Here is an 18,264-nt window from a genome sequence, read left to right on the forward strand (position 1 = left end):
TGTTGTAATCTCCAGTGGTACTGGCTAAGCCATCCTGTATAGATGCAGACCAACAGGCTCCAACCACAGCTATCAGCAAACATTTTTGCACTGCAGTGAACGAGACCTGGGACTACATCTGCCCCCATTGCTAAGAATTCTGCCATTCATTTGGCAGAAAGGTTTAGATCAAGGCTAACCAAGGTTATCTGGATGGTGCAACGAGCCCTACTCTGATTGAAGTCCTTTTCTACAGGGATGAAAGAAAGGCTAACTTTTGTTTTTAACCAATCTGAGCTTTACTGTTGGTGCTACGATTTAAAAGTGACTGAGAAGAATAAAAGGATAAAGTTCAAAATACTAAGGAAATCATATAATGTAAGATAAGTGGAAATGTCTAGAGCACTGATCCCAGCTCCTGTGAGGATTTGAGGCCAGTTCAACAAATGAGCCTCCTAGGCCCTACAGAATAGTGTGGAAAGTTCTTTAGCTAGAGGGGCATGATCCATTGGTCAGAGCTAAAGGCTTCTGCACTTCTCTTTAACACCCACTTCTATTCATGGTCAAATATAATATATATATAAAAACCCAGATATATTTCTACACAATTGTTTTGATAATCATCGCTATGGATTATGCTATGGAATGGAGTAACAGTGAAGAAACAGCTAATTTTTAATGACATCATTTCTTTTAGAAAAGCAATAAATATATAATGTTTAACATAAAAATACAGAGAAGCAAAAGACAACAATAAAGGCAATCATCACCAGTTATTACAACAGATTAATATATATCTTTTCTATCCTTTCCCTATATTTGTATGTTGACATTTCATATTATGTATAAACAAAAATTCTAGAATTCTGTACATATCATTTTGCTAAATTTTCTCACTTAATAGAATAGGAGCACCTTTCATCTGTATTATATACTGTGTAATATCATGATGATATCATAGTATATCACTTTTTAAATGTCTATTTTAAATACTAACCCATTATTTTTTCATATTCAGTTTTTTCTCAATATTTCCCTTTTATAAATAGTGCAGATGTGACCATTCTTGAGCATAATTTTTAGGCATACTCATGATCATTTCACTACTTTAAATTCCTAAAAGTGACATTGCCATATCAAGGCAAATGCCTAGTTTTAAGCTGTTTGATTTTATTACCAAATTGTCTCACAGGAAGACCACACATGCTCTACACACACTAGCAGTACGTATGAATGCCCATCCCTCAGACATTCTACTACTTCTTTTTAATATTGACCAAATTGATTGTTAAGGAAAAAAAATCATTATTTTGCATTTTTGTGATTACTAATGAGGTGAAGGTAGGAGAAAACTCAAAAAAATAAAGAATAATCTCTCTCCCCTGTGAACACAGCACTGTGAACACACCCAAGCACGCCCCACATGAATTCATGTTGGTCATTTGCATTAACTGCACCGATATGTCTATTCACTCCCAACACCAGAACTTAAATTTGTTGTTAAAAGCTCTTTCTTTATAAAAGACAGTTATTTGTATCTGTATCAAATAAGAAATTATGATAAAGGAATGTATTCGTTTCCTAATGATTTAACAAATTAACCACAAAATTAATGTCTTAAAAAAAACAAAGCAGATGTATTGTGTCATGATTCTAGATGTTAGAATTCTGAAGCGGGATTCACTGAGTTAAAAACTCAAGCAGAGCTGTTTCCTTCTGGAGGCTCTGAGAGGAAACTCTGTCTCCTTGTCTTTTTTGGCTTCCAGCGGCCACCTATGTCCCTTGGCTTGTGGCCCCTCCTTCATCTTCACTCCCTCCCTCCCCTCTCTGCTCCCACCACTGCATCTCCTCCTCTGCCTCCTCCTGCATCCCTTTGATAAGGACCAGTGTGATTAACTTGGGCCCGCTTGAATTATCCAAGATAATCTCCCCATTTTAAAATCTTTTACTTAATCACACTTGCAAAGTTTCTGTTGCCAAACCTTCATGACTTCCAGGAATTGGGGTATGAACATATTTGGAGGCCTTTTTTCAGAATAGCATAATTGCGTTGTTGAATCGATAGTGTTGAGAAAATGGACCAGCCATTTGGAAAGAAATTAGATGATGAACTTGTCCACTACATCAAAATAAATTCTAGATGAACTAAAGAAGGGGTTGGCAAACATTTTCTATTCAGAGCCAAACAACAGATTTTGGTCTGCAGGCCAGATTGTCTCTGTTGCAACTACTCAGCTCTGCCACGGAACCAAGAAGTAGCCATAAACACACCTAAACACATGGGCACGGCTGAGCTTCAATAAAATTTTGTTTGCAAAAATAGATAATGGGCCAGATTTAGCCCACAGGCCATTGTCTTCTGACTTTGGATTAAAGGCGCTAATGTGAAAAAAATAAAAATGTACCAGGAAACAAACAGATAAACGTTTATATAGTCTTTGGATAGGTGAGAATTTTCTAACCAGGAAATCAAAGGCAGAAACCACAAAAGAAGGTATCTGTAATTTTGCCATTATAGAAATCAGAAAATTCCATAAAAATACTAAAGGCAAATAACAAACTGGGGAAGAGCCAGGTTCTTTGTCCCCCTATCAAAAATACTACAAAGGGAGTCAAAAGTAACAAAGCCCCACATAGATAACCATAGAAAATTAAAACTGAAGAAGAACATTCCAGAAACCTGGAAGGAGTTTCTTGTGTTTGTCTTTCTGCCACAGGTAAACACCAGCTATATGTATGTAAAATAGCAGAAAGCCCAGGTGCATCATAAGCCCTTGAAGAGGATGGAGTGAATATTAGTTACCTCCTTTTCCAGGCCCCAGTTTCATCATCTCTGAGATGAAAGTAACAATCCCAGTGGTTCCTACTTCACAGAGTTGTTGTGAGAGTTAAATGAGAGGGAAGAATGGAAAGTAGCTTTGAAAATTTTTAATATAAAGTGCCAGAATCTCAGTAAAAATCCAATTTTTAACAAATACTGAATATAATGCCCAATTTAATGATACTCTTTCTTCAGGACCAGGCTGTAAGCAGTAATATTAATAATACTGCTTTGATGATACATGTGGAAGAATTCTCTTTGAAGGAAAAATCACATGCTCCTGCCTATGCAGCATTCCATTTACTTAACAAAGCTGGATTTCTTTTGCTACTCAAAAACATAAAAAATGTAAAATCTAGAACACATTAACCATTTAATAAGCTAAAGGAAAGTTGTGCTTCAGTCACATCCAACTCTTTGGGACCCCACAGACTGGAGCCCACCAGGCCACTCTGTCCATGGAATATTTCCAGCAAGAATACTGGAGTGGGTTTGCCATTTCCTCCTCCAGGGGATCTTCCCAACCAAGGGATTGAACCCATGTCTCCTGTGTCTCCTGCACTGCAGGTGGATTCTTAAGCACTGAGCCAACAGGGAATCCTGAAAGAAGGTTGCTGCTGCTGCTAGTCACTTCAGTCATGTTTGACTCTGTGCAACACTATGGACTGCAGCCTGCCAGACTCCTCTGTCCACGGGATTCTCCAGGCAAGAGTACTAGAGTGGTTGTCATGCCCTCATCCAGAGGATCTTCCCAACTCAGGGATAGAACTTGGGTCTCCTGCATTACAGGCAGATTCTTTACTGCTGAGCCACCAGGGAAGCCCCTGAAAGAAGGTTCAGATCAGTTCAGTCACACAGCCATGTCCGACTCTTTGCAACCCATGGACTACAGCACACCAGGCTTTCCTGTCCAGCACCCAACTCCTAGATCTTGCTCAAACTCATGTCCATCAAGTTGGTGAAGCCATCCAAACATCTCAACCTCTATCATCCCCTTCTCCTCCCACCTTCAATCTTTCCCAGCATCAGGGTCTTTTCCAATGAGTCAGTTCTTCGCATCAGGTGGCCAAAATTTTGGAGTTTCAGCTTCAGCATCAGTCCTTCCAATGAATATTCAGGACTGATTTCCTTTAGGATGGTCTGGTTTGATCTCCCTGCAGTCCAAGGGACTCTCAAGAGTCTTCTCCAACACCACAGTTCAAAAGCATCAATTCTTCGGCACTCAGCTTTTTTTACAGTCCAACTCGCACATCCATACACAGCTACTGGAAAAACCATAACTTTGACTAGACAGACCTTTGTTGGCAAAGTAACGTCTCTGCTTTTTAATATGCTCCCTAGATTTGTCATAGCTTTTCTTCCAAGAAGCAAGTTTCTGTTAATTTCATGGCTGCATTCACCACCTGCAGTGATTTTGGAGCCCAAGAAAATGAAGTCTGTCACTGTTTCCATTATTTTCCAGTCTATTTGCCATGAAGTGATGGGACCAGACAACAGAGACAGGGACGACAGAGGATGTGATGATTCGATGGCATCACCGACTCAATGGACATGAGTTTGAGTAGACTCCAGGAGTTGGTGATGGATAGGGAGGCCTGGTGTACTGCAGTCCATGGGGTTGCAAAGAGCTGGACATGACTGAGCGACTGAACTGAACTGACTGATGGGACCGGATGCCATGATCTTAGTTTTCTGAATGTTGAGTTTTAAGTCAACTTTTTCACTCTCCTCTTTCACTTTCATCAAGAGGCTCTTTAGTTCTGCTTCACATTTTGCCATAAGAGTGGTATCATCTGCCTACCTGGGTTATTGATATTTCTCCTGACAATCTTGTGCTTGTGCTTCATTCAGCCCAGCATTTCACATGATGCACTCTGCATATAAGTTAAAACGTACTCCTTTCCCAATCTGGAACCAGTCTATTGTTCCATATCTGTTTCTAACTGTTGCTTCTTGACCTGCATACAGATTTCTCAGAAGACAGGTAAGGTGGTCTGGTATTACTATCTCTTTCAGAATTTCCCAGTTTGTTGTGATCCACACAGTCAAAGGCTTTGGTATAGTCAATAAAGCAGAAGTAGTTTTTCTGGGACTCTTTCTTTTTTGACAATCCAACGGATGTTGGCAATTTGATCTCTGGTTCCTCTGCTTTTTCTAAAACCAGCTTGAACATCTGGAAGTTCTGTTGAAGCTTCACTTGGAGAATTTTGAGCATTACTTTACTAGCATGTGAGATGAGTTGTAATTGTGCAGTAGTTTGAACATTCTTTGGGATTGCCTTTATTAGGAATTGAAAACTGACTTTTCCAGTCCTGTGGCCACTGCTGAGTTTTCCAAATTGCTGGCATATTGAGTGCAGCACTTTCACAGCATCATCTTTTAGGATTTGAAAAAGCTTAGCTGGAATTCTATCACCTCCACTAGCTTTGTTTATAGTGATGAAGACCCACGTGACTTCAGACTCCAGTATATCTGGCTCTAGGTGAGTAATCACATCACCATGGTTACTGAGTCATTAAGATTTTTTTTAGTCTTAAGAAATAATTAAGAAAGAAGGTTACTAAGACGGAAAAGCAGTCAGGGAGGAGAATGAGAGAGGGTTGGAAAACACAGCAGGAAATACAGGCAGGAACCTGCATCAGAGAGGGTGCTATAAACAGGTTAGAAATTTTGGACTTTATCTTAGGGACAATGGAAAGCCACTGAAGAGTTTTGAGCAGTGGCATAATGTGAACAGATCTGCATTTTTAAAAGATCACTCTGGTTCCAGGGTAAACAATGAATTGGAGAGGGGTGAAAATAGCAACTAAAAGATAAACTAGAAAGCTTAAACAACAGTCTAGGCCCAAGTTGATGGCATCATAAACTAAGGTAGCAGTCATGGAAGTGGCGAGAAGCAAATGGACTTGTGAGTCTTTCAAGAATTAAAGTCAGAACCTGGTGATGGACATAATATGGAGAGGCTGGATAAGAGGGGTATCAAGAATGTTTCCAGCTGACGGATTACTGGAAAGCAACAAACACCATCCCATCCTTCTCAGAATAACAAAGCAGCTTCACCAAATCAAAACAGTAAGCACATGATAATAATAATAATAACAATATTTAATATTTACTGAGTAGATATGCAGGTATCACTCAATGCCTCTCCTGTGCTAAGTGCTGTACATGTTTTGTTTCATTTAATCACCTAATAGCATCATGAGAAATGTTTTAGAATCATCTTCAACTTGTGTATGGAAACTGAAACACTAAAGAGTCGCCCTTTTTAAAGGTCAGTCGTCCATCCTCTTCACAACTTAGTCAAGAATTAGTCACACCATTGCTCACAAGAGGTTCCCTTGCTTGGTCCAAATCCTAATACTGGGTATTGATGCCTTAGGTGGCTATTACCCAGTATGTACATATTTATACAAAAGAGTGGCCAGTCTAGATCAAGATCCATGCAGTCCTGGATCTCCTAAGTAAAAACTATCTTAGACTCAACCTCATTCTTTCAATAACACTGTCTAGATAAAATGAAACACAGTTATCAGAAATTTTTTAATTGCAAATTTTTTATCACTAGTAAATTTGGTTTTACTTAGTGAATTAACTGACTGGAACTTTTTCCCAGCCAAACTAAACCGGTTTGAAATATCCAGTTAACATTGATTAGTTTTAATTTCAAATTAGCAAAAGTAGTAAAAATATCAGATTGTCAAATATTTTTTTCCAGATTGTCAAATATTTTAAAAGTAGACTTTTAAAAAGATAAAAGCTATTGCTTTTATCCGCCCATTCTGCCATTCTGGTTAGATAACACACCTCTAATCTTAAGAAACCATCCTCTCTTGGTAGCAGATTGTGTAGTCTTGGGGGGTCTGGAAAGTTGGTCCCACCTCCTGTTCCATCCCAACCAAAAGACTACCACTTCTCTGGCCATAGCAGTAGCTTCAGTGATGGGCTTATGACTCAAACACAGTCAAAGCTAATCCTGAAGCTTCTGTTTAAGCTTTTCATTTCAGTTATTCACACAACATATACTTGTTGAAAGCCTACTATGAGTCCAGGCACTATTGGAGGGAATGAGGATATTGTCAATGAGAACAAAACAAAACAAAACGTGAAAATCATTGCCCTCAGGATGTATACTTTCTACTAGGGAAAACACTAGAATAAGTACAATATATGACAAATAAACTGTATATGATATCCTGCTGCTAAGTCGCTTCAGTCGTATCCGACTCTGTGGGACCCCATAGATGGCAGCCCACCAGGCTCCACCGTCCCTGGGATCCTCCAGGCAAGAACACTGGAGTGGGTTGCCATTTCCTTCTCCAATGCATGAAAGTGAAAAGTGAAAGTGAGGTCACTCAGCAGTGTCGGACTCTTCGCGACCCCATGGACTGCAGCCCACCAGGCTCCTCCATCCACGGGATTTTCCAGGCAAGAGTACTAGAGTGAGGTGCCATTGCCTTCTCCTATATGATATCCTAGAGAGTGTTAAAAGCTAAAGGGAAAACTCAGAGGGAGGGATGTGAAATTTTGATGAGAGGAACGTTGTAATTTACTCAGGGGTATAATAGTCATTGGAAAACAGCCATTTTTTCATCTAGAGCCACAGGAACCTATTTCTGCCTTCAGGAGGCAGATTGGAAAATGAAGGCAACTCAAGAGAAAGCAAAACCTAGAGCTGCAGAGAAACAAAGGCCTAATGACTTCTTTGAAGCACCTGGACTCAGCTGTGCCTCAAGTTTTTTCAGTTATATGAGGCAATAAATGCCCTGATTTGGGGGGTTCAAATTGGGTTTTCTGTCACTTACAACCAAAAAAGACCTGACAAATGCCAACACTTTCAGGTATATATAGAAACTTAAAGTAGCTTATAATGTGTTTCTAAGTGGGGTTCCTGCTGTACTTGGATTATCGAATAGCTAGAACTCATTTCTAATTAGCAGGATACATTCAAAGTAAACACCTAAAATCCTAAGACCTTAAAAACAGCATGTTCACTTTAACGTTTTTCAAGTTCCTTAAAGTGTGCTTTATACTCTTACTGGAAGGAACTCTTTCTTATCCATTGTTCCAAGGTCACTCTTGCCCAGATCAAGCAATTACAAATTCTAAGTTATCTCAGCTAAGAATAAATTGAGATTTTACCAGATATGCACATATAGAAAGTTGTATTTTGACTTTTTTGAAGGCTTACAAGGCAACAGAGAATATCTGTCTTACTTTTGTTGATGGTGTTGGTCATATTTTGAGAGACATATAGTTAAGGACCAATTCACATGTGCTCTGAATGGAGAAGCAGTCATCAGCCACTGGCCATCCTGCATGCTGAGAGTTCTAAGCCCAGGACCACGCTGACCAACATTAACTCGACTGAGTAGTTACCCATCTACCACAACACACTAGCTGATTAGAACCCCGTGTTGGATTGAAGCGTGTATAAATTTAAGATTACAGAAAGCAGGGTTTTTATGTTTCTCATCCTTCTTCCTCTATTCTTCCTCTCACTTTGAGCTTACTTTCTCCACCCACACCAAATTAAACAAAACACACACACACATAACAGCTTCTCTCCCTTTTAACCCAACATCCCTTTGGAGTCCCCTTTCACGTATGTAGCAAACTGCAAGCAGAGACTTCTGCCCCCTCAACCCAACCAAAAGGACCCAAGCTAGGGACAAAAGATGATAAGCATCCATATTTGTACATGAGCCATGAACAGACAGGGAATTTCCTTGAGGCTTATTAAAAGAGGCTAATCTAATTCTACTATTGGAGCCATCACTGGATAGACCCCGCCTCAAGCTACATGAGACATCATCGGTTGACAAAAGTGCATCTAGTCATGGTTTTTCCAGTAGTCATGTACAAACGTGAGAGTTGGACCATAAAGAAGGCTGAGCACCAAAGAATTGATGCTTTTGAACTGTGGTGCTGTGGAAGACTCTGGAGAGTTCCCTTGGACAGCAAGGAGATCAAACCAGTCAATCCTAAAGGAAATCAGCCCTGAATATTCATCGGAAGGATTGATGCTGAAGCTGCAGCTCCAATTCTTTGGCCACCTAATGCGAAGAGCCAACTCACTTGAAAATCGTGATGCTGGGAAAGATTGAGGGCAGGAGGAGAAAGGGGCAACAGAGGATGAAATTGTTGAATGGCATCATCGACTGAATGGACATGAGTTTGAGCAAACTCCAGGAGATGGTGAAGGACAGGGAAGCCTGGCGTGCTTCAGTCTATGGGGTCACAAAGAGTCAGAAACAATTAAGCAACTGAACAACAACATGAACAGACAGGGTGCAGATTTCCCTTGGGGCTTATTAAAGGAGGCTAATTTAATTCTGCCATTGGAGCCATTCCTGGATGGACCTCACCTCAAGCTACATGATCAACAAAGAGAGGAAATTCTAAGAAATTCTCAGTCATAGGGGTGAGTCATCAGCCCCGTGAGCAGCCTTTTCCTCGCCTTCCCACAGAGGGAAGTCTGAGGCTATTTCTCTCCACTTCATCAAAGAAAAGGGGCTTCAAAGACATCAGTCTTTGAGATGCCTGTGAGAAAAGGAGACGGCTTCTTTTTTCCCAGATTGGATGTCTACATATACTGCAGCGTATGTGTGGGCTCTCTGTGCTTATCTGAACAGGGGAGAGGAGACTTAGAGCAAAGTGTTGTGAGTGGGACATCTGTGGTATGGAAAGATTTGTAAGTTTCCTCTGGATCAAGTAGATTCTGGGAAAGGTAGCTTCATTTGCACCAAATTTCTGGTGGAAGCTAAGGGGACTGCAAACTCAGGTGGAGCTTCCACACTGGGAAACAGTGGGAAGGTTTTCTGTAGGACCCCAGTGATCAGAGAGAGAGAGAATCAACAATCAACCAGTATTATCCAGAGAGGATACAACTGCACAGCTCAGTTAAAAGCCAGTTAGCCTCCTTGCTTCATCTTCCTCAGCACCTGCCTCACCTCTTCTACCTGCCCCAGCACCAAGAGAATACAAAAGACAGATGGATCATATGGTAATTCTATTTTTTGTTTTCTGAGGCACTTTCATACTCTTTTCCATAGTTGTTGCACCAACTTACATTCCCACCAACAGTGTAGGAGGGAAGCTATTACATATAGAATGGATCGACAACAAGCTCTTACTGTATAGAACTGCCTGCATGCATGCTGTTGCTTCAGTCGTGTCCAACTATTTGTGACCCCATGGACTGTAGCCCACCAGGCTCCTCTGTCCATGGGATTTTCCCAGCAAGAATACAGGAGTGGATTGTCATTTCCCTCTCCAGGGGGTCTTCCCAACCCAGGGATCAAACCCACTTCTCCCATGTCTCCTGCATTGCAGATGAATTCTTTACCGCTGAGCCACTGGGGAAGCCTGCATAACACACAGAAGTATATTCAATACCCTATGATAAACCATATTAGAAAAGAATATTAAAAAGAGTATATATATATATATATATATATATATATATATATATATATATAATTGAATCACTGTACAGCAGAAATTAACACAACATAGTAAATCAACAGCATTTCAATTAAAAAAAGAAAAAAGATGAGCTACCTGAGTCATTTTTATCACTATTTTCACAATAGAACTCTTTATTCCAAGTGAAATACTATTTTAACATAAATTTAAGCTAGAAGTAAAAACAATGAGGCAGTTGCTTGAGCAATTTAAACTTTTATAGCTTGATCCCCAAACAATTCATTGTTTGCAGAACCTCTGCAGTTCCCTCAAGAAATGTTCAGATTTTGTGGAGACTAGTAGGAAAACCACTGCCCAGGACACATGTGTCAACTCCACGCACACAACTTCATGCTTCCAGACAGCCTGATACACTTTAGCAACACAGTAAGCATGCCCATAGACAGCACTCATAAAAAGCATGGTGTTTACACACAAATGTTTGGTATTTTGAGACGGGAAGTAAACTGTATTTAAACCCTTTTTCCTATTTATTCCTATCACAGTCTCCTGTTCATAACGTTACACTGTTTTCTTCAACCATATTCCCATAGTCCTACTTTCCCCACAAACTTCCATTTATATTTAATGCCTGATCTTGTAATTTCTTGAAAAGGACAAAGACAGAAGTCCATTCAAGGCCAGAAGACGGCTTTTTCTGCTGAGAAACTGTCAGCCAAATTTCTAAGGGAGGAACTGGAAATGAAGTGAGAGACATTGATAAATTTCCCTTTTGAACAATCAATAAAAGCCCCACCATCCTGTTCAGCCTCCCACTGTGGAAGCAAGGGCCGTAATTACACTGTCAAAAATTCAAGTTGCCCAGGCTGACAGCGACCCCCTTGAAAAGTGACATGTGATTGGCACTTGGTCTGGGGTGGTGAACCTGGATTGGCAGACAGAGGGAAGGAGCAAAAGGTGAGAGTGAAATTTCCTCATTGACAATAGCCCCCCAAAACCCCAGACTAACACTCTGTAAGAATCTGCAAGCCTTTAGCCATATTAACATAGCAAAGCATACAGCTGACACAATTTACTGTCATCTGATCAACAGAGATTCAGAACCCAGGCTGTCCCATCCACTCCTAAACCCAGAGAGAGAAAGACACACTGGGGGCTGTGTGTGCGTGTGTGTGTATGTATATGTGTGTGTATGTATGTGTGTGTATAAGGGGTAGGGGCGGGGCAACTGAGTATAGAAGTGTAAGAGAATTTTTCTACATTAAAAGCAAAACATGGAAAACATGCTTTCAGCTCCATCTTTCTTGGTGACAGCTGAACAACAAAGTCTGTTTGCTTAGCAACTTTAATCTATGATAAAAATCGACTAGAGCAGAAGGGTTACCAGGGGCAGCCATGAAGAATGAGATGGAACAGAGAAGGTGGGAAAGCCTGCCACTGAGACGCAGACCCATTGGTGTGATCCTCCAGGAGTGAAATTTGTATCCATCAGTCAGGCCTCTTCCTATTGAATGTTGGGAATAAAACCTCTGAAAAAGCCTCATTGGCAGGGCAGTGCTCTGCTTTTGCTTAGACTGGAACCCATGCAAATGGTTTCCAAGAAGCCTTCATTATAATCATGCCCAGCAATGGTGTTTATCCACCGCTAGGAAGCAGCTGCACCACAAGAGATTAAAATCAAACTGTGTTCACTGAGTTTTGGAAACAGACCAAAGGTGCCTGGAAGTGCTTTTCCTTCATGACCTCCAAAGTGAAAACTTCTCTTGTTGTGATGAAAGGTAGACAAGAAAATGAATAAAGAGGGACTTCTGTGTTGGTCCAGTGGTTGAGTCTGCCTTGCAATTCAGGGGACGAGGGTTTGATCCCTGGTCAGGGAACTAAGATTCCACATGCCACGGAGCAACTAAGCCCGGGCACTGCAACTACTGAGCCGCAGCTAAAGAGTCCACATGCTACAACAACCTCACAGGATGCAACGAAGGCTCTGTGTGCCACAACAGAGGCCAGATGCAGCCAGATAAATAAGTAATATTTTTACAAAAAGAAAATATAATGAATAAGGGGGAAAATCTTCAAGCAGAGCTGGTTCCATACCAAGTAGAAGTCCCCTCTTATCCTTGAAAGAAACTATGAGATCATTGGGGTTTCCTAGGTAGTGCAGTGGTAAAGAATTTGCCTGCCAGTGCAGAGACACAAGAGATGCAGTGCTATCCCTGGGTCAGGAAGATCCCTTGGAGTGGTTAATGGCAACCCACTTTAGTATTTTGCCTGAGTGAAATCCTGTTGATAGAGGAGACTGGTAGGCCATAGTCCTTGGGGTCCCAAAGACTCAGACACAACTGAGAGACTTAGCACGCATGCACATGCAAACACACACACACACACACACGCACATGAGATGACTGGCACAGGGGACTTGCTGCTTTTTGGGGAAAATATCATCAGAACAGCCATAACTAACAGTGCTCGAGTGTTACCATGTGCTAGACACTTTGGAGCAGTTCACAAGCAGTAAGTCTACAAGGCAGGAACTGTGTTTTCCTCGTTTTATAGAGATTGATTTGCCCAAGGTCATACTTGATAAGCAGCAGAACTGGACTGATTTCTGATTCCCAAACTTAGATGAACCACTAAAAACAGCCTTTCTCCATATGCAGTCCGTGCGCTCCCTGAATCCAAACACCCAATGGTCCCACTGAAAGGCACATTCCTGGGCCCGTGCCAAGCCCACAGACTCAGATTCTGGAAGAGAGGTCCAGAAACCTTGATTTTCAGAATCTTCCCGAGAAGCATCTTCCATGCCGTGAAGGTTGGTGGCTCCCCTCCCTACAGCATCCTGGAAAGCCGAGTGAAGTCGGGTCTTTAGGGACCTGCTGGAGGCAAGGCAGTGAATCAAGTCGCTCACTTTTCTGCATACTTGACAGCAAAAGATAATTAGTTTTCTCCTAAAGCCCCAGTGTCACCAGGTCCACCTCTGGCCCTGGGAAAAGGCCAGTGAAATTACGTAACGATTTTAACCATGATATGGCACCAGGCTGCCAGAGGGGAAGCCTGTGTGAGACCCCAGGTGGTGAGGGAGAGGACGGACAGGCCACAGGCTGTGACTGGGGATCCCTCCCACCCAGTGGCTCAGCTCTTTTCCACACACTGTTTCTTTCAAATGAATGAGACGCAGCAGCAGCAACTCAATCAGGAAAACAGCTTGATTTTGCCTGTGTTCATGTTCAAGCTTTGCTTCATGAGAGATCATATTCATGCCTGTATCAGTAGGACTGTGGGGAAAGGGGTAAGACAGCCGTTGATGACACCCTAACCCTGGAAATACTGGAAAGAAGAGGAGGAGGAAAAGGAGGGAGGGGAAGAGGGTTGGGGAAGGAGAAGGAGGAAAACGAGAGGAGAAGATGGAAATGAGGGAAGCCGGGGGGAGGAGGTGTCTGCACTTTTAGCGTCCAGTAACATCACCAGGATAAGGTAGCAACACTTTTGAAATTTCAGTATTCTTAAAACACATTAGAGGCATCTACTTTGCTTTAATTGCCCCGTATATTAATTATAAACAGTGGTCCTAGGGATTTTCTTAACTTGACATCTATTAAAACCCAGAGGTTAGAAGCACAGAGTACATTTACAATATAAGCACACAAAGGTATATTTTTTAAGTCTTTCTCTGACCCTTCATAATAGAGTGTGAGAAAGAAGGCATTGGAATGAAAGAATTCGAGTAAAATAATTGGGAGAGTTTCATCCCTCTTCAGGTGAATTTCCACTTCCGGCAAGAGTTATGCCATCTGCATCTCACAGGACAATGGCTCTCAAACCAACAGATACTTCTGAAGCTTTAGCATCCTTCAGGATCCGGCTGGTTGAAATACTGATTTGTGCCTTCTTCTCCAGGGTAAACAGCAGCACATTGGGTGGGTGGTCTAAGTGGCTGTTAGACTAGAACAACCATTGGAGATCATCACTGCTGTGTAAACAGACAGAAGCCCCTCATGGATCTGGGCTATAAGATCAATATAAGTGCTTGCTGATGAAAATGAGAAGAAAAAGGTACTGCTTAGAAGTAGAATACAAGAATCAATATTGTAGGTGTTTTGAATTTCTGTCTAGATATTTGTGGGCTTTTCAGCCTTACAAAATTCACTCCCAGTGTGTATCTCTCTAGCTGGTCCCTGGTCAGCATTTAATAAATGCTTGATGATAAGATCCCACTTCTACTCACAGTAAGTTGAAAAAAGGCAGAAGAGGGCTTTTAGTAGACAATGATTGAGGGCCACAGTTTTTAATGGACAAACCGTTGATATCGCAAAAAGACTGACTCCTCAGCATAGCCACATGCCATGTCGAGAACAATTACCCTATGAGAGGTAGCAGAGTCCTGTTTTGTTATGTCAGCACAGATATTCCAATGTATAAGATACCACATTTTCTCTCCAGAAACCCAAATCAGGCCACTATCTGGTGCCTGTATTTTTTATCTGCCTTTGGCTCATGTCATGTAATAAAATGTTTATCAGTACCCACTGAAAGACATTCCATGCACATTATGTTATACTTACATTTTCTAGTTGATGCTAAGGGTTATCCTGGCACACAGAGTAATTTCCTGAATCTCAAGGAAAATAAAAATGTCTACTTTGCAAAGTGCAATGAGGTCAGCAACAGGCAAACAAAACTGTAGCAGAAACACACTATAACCTAATATCTGTTTTTTCCCCAGGAATCTATAAACACCAACTCACCTGTAACAGGATTCCAGGGAGAACTCCAACTGAACCCCATTCCCAGGAGGGGAAAACAGCAACAACAACAACAACAACAAGCTTGCCTGTTTGGTCTGGGATGCCACCAGTGTACACAGCCTCCCGTATAGGCTAAGTAACAGTAAGTAACCCTACTGGTCAGTTTTCACTAGGTTAAGCCACAGTTACAAATACAAATCTCAGTCATTCATGACAACAAAAGTTTATTCCTCACTCAAACACACAGGAGTGGTAGGCCACATGCAGCTGTGCCCAAGCTTAAGGGACTGCCCCTATCCCTACAGGAGATGGTGTATTCTCAAGCAGAAAGAAAACAGAAAAATGTTCAAAGTATTACACGGGTTCTTAAAACTTCAGTTTGACCATGAACTACATCATTTCTGCTCACATCCCATTGACCAAAGCAAGTCCAAGGTGAAGCCCACTCTCCCTGGGACAAGGAAATATGGTCTACCCACAGGGAGGAACTGAAAGTTACCTGACAGAGAGAAGAGGTGCATAATCCTCTTGCAGAAAGGCAAGCGAATAACTGAGAACCATAGTACATTCTGCAGTGAGTAGCGTCACAATTAATATTCCTTATTTACTGGTATAGACGGACTTATTTGCAAAGCAGAAATAGAGGCACAGATGTAGAGAGCAAAGGTGAATATCAAGGGGATGGCTGGAGTGGGAGATTGGGACTGACATTCACTCCTGATACTATGTATAAAGTAGATAACTAATGAGAACCAGCTGTATAGCGCAGGGAACTCTACTCCGTGCTCTGTAGTGACCTAAATTGGAAGGAAATCGAAAAAAGAGGGCATATATGCATACATATAGCTGATTTACTTTCTATACAGCAGACACTAACACAACATTGCAAAGCAAATACTACAGTAAAAAAAATAATAATATTAAATAGTCCTTATTTAAGGAAACAGTGCCCGTGATTTAATTCACTTTGTTGCTTCAGCAACTAACAGCCAAAGAGATGTAAGTAGTTTTACCGTTTTCCCCATTGTCTGTACCTTGGCTAGACAAAGCTCCGCCTCAATTCCTCTGTTCCTCTGGCCAGTTGCCTCACTCACCATGAAGGGAAAGAGTTCCATTCCTCACAGCCAGGAACTTGACTCCATATGGGAAGAAGCGGGCAGAGTAGGAGCTTCCATAGAGTTTGATCCGAGCTTTGCCTTGGAAGGGCTTGTCCTCAGATCCAATCCGGAGTTCTCCACCATCAGAAACAAGGATGGAGTGTGTCCTGAGTTCGATGGGTCCCAGGTCCAGGAAGATCAACTTCCCTCCTAAGAGCCAAGAGAAGACACTCAGTCTCTGGGAAGATGAGGCTCACCTTCTTTTGACAGTTATAATGTCTGATGAAACTGTCTTCACTTATATGATCCTGCTGAAATTTAGATTTATCTCACCTTCTTTCCTAGAAGCACAGTTGAGTCATCTGACATTAAGGAGCAGAAGCACAGTATTACTAAGTCAGCTTAGGTTAGCTATCACAATTCACTGCAGCGTTATTTACAGTGTTTTTAGTCACAATAACCTAAATGCCTAGAAATTTAGGAGTAGCTAAATAAGAAATGAGAAGATCACCATTTCACCACGTAATAGCCGCTTAGAAAATTAAGTTTAAAAAAACAGGGAAACAGTAAACAGGAAATAGGAATAGAAGAAAATTATGCCACAATTATAAGACATGGTAAAAGGAAGCGTAATTAGGCAGCATTATGAAATGCTTTGCACTTTAGCTGGCCAACATCCATTATCCTTTTCTTTGGATATGCTCGGTCTCTCAGTCGTGTCTGACTCTTTCCAGCCCCATGGACTGTAGTCCACCAGACAACTCTGCCCATGGAATTTTCCAGGCAAGAATACTGGGGTAGAGTGTCATTTCTTACTCTATTTCTTTGGACAATAGACCCTAATTTCCACAAGGAATTATTTTGCTCCATTGAACAGAGCTGAGTGGAACTGTCAATCATGGTGCCTTATCCTACCATCAACTCTGTCATGATTTCCTTGCTTCCCAAGGAAATCTGGAGCCAAAGGAAAGGGGAGACTGGAAATATTTGATTCTTAGTAATTCCAGGGGTTGTCTCTTAACAAGCCTGAGAAGAGTCCCTGTTTCTGAGACCCTCACCTTTCCAAGTCCCTCCAAAAGGCCACCTCTTTCCAACACCTCAGCCTCTGTTTTCTTGATGTCCCTTTTTCAAAAATGGCAAATTGATCACACTCTAAGGTGACCGACCCAAGAAGCAACTCTCCTTTGGTGACCTACAGGTTCGGTGCTTAAAAAGCACCATAATCCTTACCAGTCTTCCAAAGGGCCTGCTGGCAATGCTGATTTTAAAGTCTGACTTTAATTTTCCTTTCCATTGTCATTACAATGACAAGAAAAATCATTAGAAATGCAGTAATGAGTCCCATGTCAAGGAATTGATGCTTTCGAACTGTGGTGCTGGCGAAGACTCTTGGGAGTCCCTGGGCGAGCAAGGAGATCAAACCAGTCAATCATAAAGGAAATCAACTCTGAATATTCATTGGAAGGACTGATGCTGAAGCTGAAGCTCCAATTCTTTGGCCACCTGATGCAAAGATCGGACTCATTGGAAAAGACCTTGAGGCTGGGAAAGATTGAAGGCAGGAGGAGAAGAGGATGACAGGATGAGATGGTTGGATGGCATCACTGACTCAATGGACATGAGTTTGAGCAAACTCCAATAGATAGTGAAGGACAGGGAAGCCTGGCATACTGAAATCCATAGGGTCGCAAAGAGTCAGACACAACTGAATGACTGAACAGTAAGTGAATCCTTCTGTGAACAAGAGGGAAGAAATGCGACCTGTGGTGCAGGCTACCTTCTTGCATTCACTAGAACATTTTCACTCACAGCCATGTGGCATTAATGTCCCAGATCTTCAACTAGTGGAACATGAGTTGAACAATGGGTCCAACAATGGGTCGCACCATTATCAACAGTCAGGAAATCTGAACTGAGATGAACCATGATGGAGACAGAGTATTGAATCAGATACCTGTCCCCACTCTGGTATTGGCCTCTGAATGACTCTCAGTAAGTCTCACAAAATTGCTGGGCCTTGGACTTCTCAGCTTCCAAATCTGTCCCACTCAGTGCCAAGGGATAGTCTGTTTGCTTCTCAGTGGCATGTGGAACAGAGTTATGCATCCACTGAGGCTCTTCTGTCTCTAGAACACTTGACATCTACATCCACAAAGAACGCAGTCAAGTGTGCATTTGACACTGATGGAGACACGGA

General features: G+C 41.7%; 1 protein-coding gene across 1 annotated transcript in view; it reads right to left on the reverse strand.

Annotated features, from left to right (window-relative positions):
• The window catches only part of PKHD1 (PKHD1 ciliary IPT domain containing fibrocystin/polyductin), a 445,700-nt gene that overhangs the window by 281,710 nt on the left and 145,726 nt on the right, over positions 1–18,264 (reverse strand). Inside the window, exon 36 of the mRNA XM_068960604.1 lies at positions 16,065–16,277. Within this exon, the coding sequence (XP_068816705.1) occupies positions 16,065–16,277 (213 nt within the window). The remainder of the gene's footprint in view (positions 1–16,064; positions 16,278–18,264) is intronic.

Source organism: Capricornis sumatraensis, chromosome 22 (genome assembly GCF_032405125.1).
Source record: "Capricornis sumatraensis isolate serow.1 chromosome 22, serow.2, whole genome shotgun sequence".
Classification (NCBI taxonomy): Eukaryota; Metazoa; Chordata; class Mammalia; order Artiodactyla; family Bovidae; genus Capricornis; species Capricornis sumatraensis.